Source organism: Schistocerca piceifrons, chromosome 4 (assembly GCF_021461385.2).
Source record: "Schistocerca piceifrons isolate TAMUIC-IGC-003096 chromosome 4, iqSchPice1.1, whole genome shotgun sequence".
Classification (NCBI taxonomy): domain Eukaryota; kingdom Metazoa; phylum Arthropoda; class Insecta; order Orthoptera; family Acrididae; genus Schistocerca; species Schistocerca piceifrons.
This window is the reverse complement of record NC_060141.1, coordinates 124479976-124489459: the sequence shown is the minus strand read 5'-3', so window position 1 is coordinate 124489459 and position 9484 is coordinate 124479976. Positions and strand designations below refer to the sequence as shown.

Below are 9484 nucleotides of genomic sequence, written 5' to 3'. Positions count from 1 at the left end.
GTAACTTTTATTTTAAAACACCGTGTACACTGCTACCTTTGTATGTTCCGTTTCTTCAAGTAAAGCGTAGGACGCAACAGAATGAATTACCGCAAATTTGAAGGAAGAACACGTTCCGGCTGCCAACACTTGCGGTGCCAACAGAGAGCTTACCGCTTCTGGGAAGAGTAAATGACAGAAGAAGAGGAATGAATTTTCCTGCAGTTCCATTACACAGGACAGCACCATCCGGCGATCTCGTCCGCTACCTGCGGTTGGATGCATCATCCCTGGAATCGGACGTGGCCGATCCGGAAAGGCTGTGAACGCCGTGTCGCGGTCGGAAGAAGTGGCGTTTCACAGGGCAGGCTGGGACGATTTATCTGCGACCGGCCGCCGGTAGTACAGCAACGGGTTTTTCTTCGGCCGCTGGCGCGCCAGTTTAGAATTCAATGGGCGCTTCGCGCGGATGACGCAGCCGGGGATTAGTCCATTTAAGTCGGGGCTGCGAGTGTCGCCGACCTGGTCTCTGCGGAGCGGCGCGTCGCCGCCGCGTGGGAACTATGGACGGCTCTGATCGGCAGCTAGGGGTGAGTTATTGGCTCTGGCGGCGTATATAACAGGGACGACTTCTCCAGGAGCGGACATCTTAGATCGCTCCAACATGAGGCCCGTATCGGTAAGTGGCAGAGTCGCACTGTTCACGTTAGAACATAAGAATTTAATTACTTACTCGTCTAGATGAACAGTCGTTAATGGCGATTGACGAAGTCCGAAATTACTTCGCAATAATTTCCCTGACTACGAATATCCTGGCACTAGCAGTGGTAGGTGTAGATATACTACCTATCAATGACATACTCATATTTGTGCTGGACGGGGACTCAGGCGGTTATAAGGACGTAGACGGAAGTCTGGATCGATCCAGGAGGCGTGCACGGATAGCCGAAGTGATCAAGGCGACCTCTCGCGATAAGCGCGAAATTCCGGTTCGAGTCCCGGTCCGGCAAAAATCGGCATATGTCACTAACAGGTAGTATATCTGTACGTAACACAGCTGATGCAAAGATATTCGCAGGCATTGAATTTATTTCGATATAAGAACTTAGTTTCCAAGTATTTCAATCTTTGGGGTTCTGCACCTCAGTCGGTAAAAATAGAATCCTTACAGGATAACTTTGCTGTGCATCTGTCCGTCTGTTAATAGCCCTTTCTCTCAGGAAAGAGTAGAGATATCAAGCTGAAATGTATGCAGATACTAAGGTCTGCGGCCCTTTGGCGGTGTAAAACATTTAAGTTTCTAAGTCAATGCAATCAAGAGATACGGTCATTTGTGCCACATATTTTGATTTTCGAAAACTCATTTTTCAAAATCTATTGATGAGCTATTTAAGTTTGTACATAACCTCGCAGAGTACGAGTCCTGCACCCACAGGTCCGTTTTTTTTTAAATATTTATACCTGCATCCGTACTTACTATACAGACCTCTGATCATCTCGAGAACAATAGCTTCAAGTGAACAGGTAGATTTCCGAAAGGCGTTCGACACTGTCTCCCACCATCGACTACTGAATAACATAAAATCATAAGAATATCTTCGCATATATGTGATTAGCACGATGAATATTTGGCCAACAGAATCAAGCACATTATATGGAACGGCGAATGTTTCACAGAAACGAATATAACATCGGGCGTACCCCAAGGAAGTCTAATAGAATCTCAGTATACATAAATGATTTATCAGTATCAGCTTTGTTCACCCAAGATGCTGTTGTATTAGCAGCATGGACTCATCATCGTTGGGCGATCGTACGGAAACGCAGGAATATTTCGACAAAATTTCCAGCGGGTATAATGAACAGCAGCTCTCCTTAAGTCTAAATAAATGTAAGATATTGCCTGCAACAAAGAGAAAGAACTCGACAGTGCCCGATTACAAGAATAGTGGTTAACATCTTGACCACGTCACAACTATTAACATTTGAAGATAGTACTATGAAAACATTAAGAAGCGATCATAAGTGAGACTAACACGTAAAGTCAGTATTAGGGAAGCCAAAGGGAAGACTTATATTTGTTAGAAGGGTACTGGAAAATGCAACACATCTATAAAGGAAGTAGTATTCGAGACACTAGTGACACCAAATGTAGAACATTATGGGAGTAATAGTACGTCTTAACAGCAAGTTTTTAAAATGACCGGTTTCGGTTCGACACGAACTGTCTTCTGATCTGATTGAAACTGCGTCCAGCTATCAGCAAAATTTACATGCTACGACATAGGACAAAATAAAATGACGTAGTACGTAAATTTTGCTGGTAGTTGGACGGGTTACTCATGTTACAGTTACAATCAGACCTGAGGATGGTTAATGTTGAACCGAACAGAGTCATTTTAAGAGATTAATGCAATCAAGACGCACACGAATACTCTGTTTTATAACCAGAGGTTACGGACTTTCTATGTCAATGTTTGCAAATATAATAGGCATAACAGGCATCCAGTCAATTCGGAAAAGCATTTGTAGGATCACAATAAGCGGCAAAGAACATATGAAAGTGTAACAGAATTGCTGGGAGAACTAAATAAGAATCCCTGGCGGAAGACGTAGTCGTCACAGAACCCTGTTGGGTAAATGTACAAAATCCGTATTCGAAGAAGGCTGCGCGACCACTATGCTGCCAACAGCATGTATCTTGCAATCTCGCTTAGGGACTACGAGAGCATTGTAAGCGACAGATGCAGTGCGGAACTTGACGCCGTCTTTCTTGACCACTGGAGAGTCTTCGCTATATTCGCAATCCATCACGTTGTAAACACAATGCGTGGATTCGGAATATGTGAACAGAGATATTATTGGGCTGAAGACTCCGTGGCACACAGAATTCAACACGTTGTTGGTTAGAAACTGAGAAAGCGTCCGTCGTACTTCAAGGTGATGCTGTTAATGTAACTTGACAGCAGCGCTCCTTGCGGATAAAGTCAAAACGATATAAGATCATGTGTTAATGTTTCTGCGGTAACGCACCGATATGAATGGTACTCGTTTTCCGATAACCGACACCAACAAATTATGTCTCAAAACATGCGGACTTGAGAGTCATTCATTTAATTTTAACCTCATCTTCAGATATTTAAATTTAACTACGCGTTCTGAACACCTCTACTTATGACGTTTTACAGATTGTGACTTAAAAATTTCCCTTGCAATATTCTGCAACGCTGTTAGTGAAGAAAGAATGTTCACGACACTTAAATAAATGTACACGTCTGAAGATGGAATGCCAACATCTTGAAACGTAATCATGGAAAAACAGAACGCTATAGAAGCAAGTGGTTGCAGGTAATTTATTATAAATTACATTCAGTTTCAACAGCCTAATATGTCCACAGCCCTCCCGCTCCCCCCCCCCCCCCCTCTCTCTCTTTCTCTCTCTCTCTCCCTCCTTCCCTCTCTCTCACTCGCAATCACTCTCTGTCTGTCTGTCTGTCTGTCTCTCTCTCTCTCACACACACACACACACACACACACACACACACACACATACATACACACACAGACACACACACTCACGAATATCTTGCGCGAACCGGACTCAAAAGAATTGCGTGCCAAGCCCTGCCCGCGTATCACAGGTTGCCTACCCATGCAGTACAACATCGAATATCCAAAACAGTTTGGGACTGGAGGGGAGGGGGTGGCTGTTCGAAAGATTTTTTGGATATCCGTTCAGTTACTCACTTGTATCAGTGACCATATGAGCAAAAAGAAAAGCAAAGCACTGAATTAAACATGAAACTATACACACAATATATACGTGATTTGTATGACGTATTACAGATAACACAGGGAAAGGATTATTTATAATTTAACTGCATTCATAGTTCTGTAATATTTTATAAATAACAACATTTTTCGAGTAGGCTTATTAAATTAATTTATTTACAGTCAAGATTCTGCTATTGTATCATTATCAAGTGGTAGATCGCTAATAAGTGCGTCATGTATATCGTTCCTTCTAAGAGGACACTGTTCTCGTTTCTTCCGTGTTTACGTATTTAATGTGCATAATAAAATAGTCGTTGTCATTTATATAAAAGAACGTAGCACTTCTCGTAACTATCTCTATCGGGTGCTACTGCACACCGTAAATTCTTGACTTATTATATACATGAAATATGGAAACCTGCAGTGAGCTACCACTCGATAATGGCAGTGCAGGCCGAAATCTCGCTTGTGGAAATATGTGTTTGATAACAGAACAGGCGAAGTTGCCCTTTCTATAGCAGTGGTCTGACATCACAGCCAAATTTGAAAAGTTTAAAATCGCCATTAAAGTAGACCTATAGCTTAATTCTTAAAACCTGGGGATTTTGTTGGCATTTTATACCAGTACAAACCAGTTTAGTCCTAATTGTAGACATTCGTTGATTTTGTACCGCTCCCTATCAATAATTTTTTAAAATCATATTAACAGAATCTTCCGTCGGTTCTTGGTAGAACAACATTATAATAATAAATGCATTTATAATTTTTTAAAATCCATTTTGCCATTTTCAGCTGCTTCAATATCAGTCGGCAGTTTTTCATCCTGGATGTCCAATATCCTAATTCTATGCACACATTTGAAAAGATAAGCCACCCGGTAACCACTTTAAAATCAGTGTTACTCTCTTGTTTCTCGCTCATCTAAAGAGCTTTTTCACATGTCAAAAGGCTGATACAGATTCCTTCAATTTGTGTATTGTTTGAAATTTTTTGTTAATACTAAGAACGATGTGTTTACCTTTAGTCGTCATTGCCAACAGCATATCATCAACAGCACGATGTGTCAAAAGCTAATGTTCAGACTTGAACACAGAAAAGTAGCATTGATGGTTAATGCGCGCTTCTGCGTGTTCCGCAGAAAACAATATTAAGCAATTGAGACGAGAAAATATGGGAAATCACAACGATGAGGGTCAGCTAATATGGCCGGCTCAGCGCAAGCGGAATTTCCGCTGGGCGCACGCAGAAGTTTGAATTTGCCTGTAACGCTTTAGGATAATCTATGACACGCTTGATCGATTTTCTGATAATCGAGGATCTTAAAAGAGGTTGATAAAAGGAAAGCATTTTCGTTGTTGGCTGATGAAACAGCTGACATTAAGAGCAACTGTTTCTTGGAATAATGTACTATGCGTTAAATAGATCAGTTGTGTTGGCTGCACAGTGAAAGATGAATTCACAGGTTTTGCCCACCTTGTAAAATTGGATGTAGGAAATACTGAAAAAGTTTGAATTTAAAATGACTCAGCTTGTTGGCTTAACGTTTGACGGATGCTCTTTAACAGTTGGCGTTCACTAAAGTAACAAAATAAATTTCCTAAAACACCGTATTTTCATTCTGCTTTTCATCAATTGCATTTAGCGGTCAATGATGTCAATAATGCACGCATGAATGAACCAGAAATCAGGAACATTGGAACGATAAAGCAAGTGCACTTTTTATTGAGCATACTCTAAGCATGAAACAATTTGAAAACTTTCCGGGTTTGTGCGAAACAAGTTGGTCGGAAAAAATCTAAAATCTTTTTTTCGAAACATTTTATAATCATAAAAGAGAGCTTTCTATGGATTACGAGGCGAGTCTAGAAACACTCACGTGTCTCCCTGTTAGTACCTGGAACTTCATCTGTAACATTTATTGTGTGTATCAGAATCATATCAGTAAATTTTTCACGTCTGTAGCCATTTGTGAATAAACTGCAATTTGCAGACTTTGATTTGCGTTACGTACACCAGCGAGAAATAGAAAGGAGCTTTTGGGGATTATTCACACACACAGTTTCGAACTGGAAGATGAATTTCCTTAGGTATTCGTGGAAGTAAAAATATATCTGATTTCTGGAAATTGACGCCCAAATTACTAGAATTTCTGCAAGACAAACTTATCATTTGAACATTGTTTCACTAGATTACTAGAGCAGTTAAGTTTTACACAGCAACAACGACTGTGACGAGAAGTTTAATGATTCCAACAATATATTTTTACTTGTATTAAGACTGCTTTGATCAGTTATTTACAACAGAAATGAAAGGCATACGCAAGCTCTTCGAGTCAGTCACAGGATAGCCAAGAATATTTGTTTATAAGAACTCATGCAGAGAACACTGTAATTCGCAATAGAGGCTTAAGAATATTATAGTTAATACATTATGTGCTGATTACATTTTTAAATGCCAAACGTGTAAATGAAATAATAAAGAAATTGATGTATGTGATGTATATAACTTACAGACTGAAGTGACGAACGACAATTTGTACCAAGGCCAGGATACGAACTCAGATCTCCTGCTCACTACGTAGATGCACTGACCACTACTCAACCGTGGGACAGTGGCTTTGTAGTTGTGAAACAAATATTCTCTTGACTCAACGGCGAATATGATGTATTTTAAAAAACCATAGCACGCCTCCCTCCTCAGTGCAAATTCTCATTCACGCCTAGGCCGCTTGGTATTCCCCCTACACTCGAAAACAGCATTGCAGAGACTCTCCAACTGTATTGGAATAGCACTTGAGCATCGAACGAAACGGGTGATCCTGTTTGAAACACAGGTGTAGGTGCTTCTGATCAAATAAACCTATATCGTTCCAGAGACCTTTCTACATCTCAAACAGCTATGATGTATATATGCAGACTGAAGAGACGAATGAAAATTTCCAAGGTAGTGTAGTAGCTAAAGCATCTGCCTAGTGAGCAGAAGACACTTGTTGGACTCCTGGCCTTGGTACAAATTTTCGTTCCTCACTTCAGTTTGCATACAGGCATCACAGATGTTTCAGACTTCAAAAAGTCTGTGGAAGCGTATAGTTCCATTTGATTTAATTTGATATTCAATATAAAGTACTTGGTTCTATTAGTAAAATCTGATCATATTTCGTGGAGTAATGTCGCCAACGTACGCGAAGAAAGGAAGCTTTTAGAATCGGGGTGATCAAGCCAACTGTGCAACGATTTTATTTTAACACATGATGACAACGATCACAGAACTGTTGACTTCCGGAAACACAAGCTGAGTGTTTTTGCAGGACATCATATGTATTTGCCGTTGGCTGTGGGGATTATTTATTTTACAATTGCAATTTCGACCGTAATGCTATTATCAAGTGGCACTTCCCTGACGTCGAAGTGCAATTGTGAAACAAATATTCTCTAGATTCAACGGCGAATATGATGTCTTTTAAAAAATTACACGTGAGTGTGAACCCCAGCCATGAGAAGTTATTCGCATGCTGTGATGTTGGGTGGTGGAACTAAGGGGGGTTGGGGTTGGGTTGTTTGGGGGAGTGGACCAAACAGCGAGGTCATCGGTCTCGGGAAGGTCTGGGAAGGAAGTCGACCGTGCCCTTTCAAAGGAACCATCCCGGCATTTGCCTGAAGCGATTTAGGGAAACCTAAATCAGGATGGCCGGACGCGGGATTGAAGGTCGAATTAGGAGTGGGGGCTGTTGTTTTCTATCTAGTTAAATGATCTTTTGGATAGGATGGATAGCAATGTGCGGCTGTTTGCTGATGATGCTGTGGTGTACGGAAAGGTGTCGTCGTTGAGTGACTGTAGGAGGATACAAGATGACTTGGACAGGATTTGTGATTGGTGTAAAGAATGGCAGCTAACTCTAAATATAGATAAATGTAATTTAATGCAGATGAATGGAAAAAAGAATCCTGTAATGTTTGAATACTCCATTAGTAGTGTAGCGCTTGACACAGTCACGTTGATTAAATATTTGGGCATAACATTGCACAGCGATATGAAGTGGGACAAGCATGTAACGGCAGTTGCGGGGAAGGCGGATAGTCGTCTTCAGTTCATTGGTAGAATTTTGGGAAGATGTGGTTCATCTGTGAAGGAGACTGCTTATAAAACACTAATACGACCTATTCTTGAGTACTGCTCGAGCGTTTGGGATCCCTATCAGGTCGGATTGAGGGAAGACATAGAAGCAATTCAGAGGCGGGCTGCTAGATTTGTTACTGGTAGGTTTGATCATCACGCGTGTGTTACGGAAATGCTTCAGGAACTCGGATGGGAGTCTCTAGAGGAAAGGAGGCGTTCTTTTCGTGAATCGCTACTGAGGAAATTTAGAGAACCAGCATTTGAGGCTGACTGCAGTACAATTTTACTGCCTCCAACTTACATTTCGCGGAAAGACCACAAAGATAAGATAAGAGAGATTAGAGCTCGTACAGAGGCTTATAGGCAGTCATGCAGCCATTTTTCCCTCGTTCTGTTTGGGAGTTGAACAGGGAGAGAAGATGTTAGTTGTGGTACGAGGTACCTTCCGCCACGCACCGTATGGTGGCTTGCGGAGTATGTATGTAGATGTAGGTGTATAGCTGTGGTGACTAGGGGGTGGGAGGAAGGGAGGGGGCAATGCGTAACAAATCCATCTGCTGCGAAAATTTGTTACGACACTGGGGTATTCGTACTATTTTGCTGAACACCATATGTCCTTCAGTGCAGTGGTACGTCTCTTACCTAACTTATTTAGTGTATTTCTGTGCTCAGAGAAGGCGTGCATGTTGATACGCCTCTTGCTGTCCTCAGGTTGCGCTGCTGCTGACGTTCGCCATAGCTGCGGTGCTCGCCGAGGCGTACGGGACGGCAGAGGGCAGAACGCTGCTGGGAGGTGGAGGGTACTGGGGCAGCAGCAACCCCAGGGGCGGCGCTGGGGGCGGCTGGGGAGGCTCCTGGCCTGCCGGGGGCGGCGGAGGCGGCAGCGGTGGCTACAGGGGCCCCGGCAAGTATGGCGGTGGCGGCGGCGGCGGAGGCAGCGGCTACGGAAGCGGTGGACGGTGGGGCAGCCCCGGCCACAGGGTGCAGTACCAAAGCGGACTCGCCAAGTGAAGCAGGCGGCACAGCTCCGTAACAGCAGCAACCAATTTGTCTACAATTACTGTACAAAACCGCGCACGCCTGTGCAACTCATAAAATCAACAGTGGCATTCCCTTCGGCTTTGTAATGAAAATGTATAAAATTAGAGATCACAATTGTAACTGCACTATATATACAGCATTCAATAACGGTTTCATGAACTAAACAGGCATCTTAACTGCGAAATGTAATTTACTCAAAATCCCTTATTGAAAAAGTATACAAACAGCCGAAATATTGGGGAATTGTAACTGTATGAACTATATTTATGTATCGGTCCTGTATTTATATACTGAAGATATCTGGCAACAAATTAACAATAAATTTCTTTGACAATGATTCTCACTATCTTCAAAATACTTTCATATTTTGTATAATATTTATACACCTTCATTTGTTTTTCCATTTCCAAATACTAGTGTACTGAGTGTAACAGAACAGCGACTCCGTGGAGAGTTTGGTACTGTGCTTTGAGTTACTAAAAACTGCTATGTATGGTTACAGCAGACGAGTTTTCCATTTTAATTCACAAATGCGTCTCAGCGGCCATTTTTGTGTAATCCAATATTTACTCTA

The 9484-nt window shown here is 42.0% G+C and overlaps 1 protein-coding gene across 1 annotated transcript; it reads left to right on the top strand.

Moving 5' to 3' along the window:
* The first annotated feature begins 506 nt into the window (after nucleotides 1-506).
* LOC124795385 (glycine-rich cell wall structural protein-like) lies at nucleotides 507-9247 on the top strand. The gene is made up of 2 exons (XM_047259397.1): nucleotides 507-658; nucleotides 8581-9247. The coding sequence occupies exons 1-2, from the start codon at nucleotides 644-646 to the stop codon at nucleotides 8878-8880; spliced, it is 315 nt and encodes a 104-aa protein (XP_047115353.1). The 5' UTR covers nucleotides 507-643; the 3' UTR covers nucleotides 8881-9247.
* The last annotated feature ends 237 nt before the right edge of the window (nucleotides 9248-9484 follow it).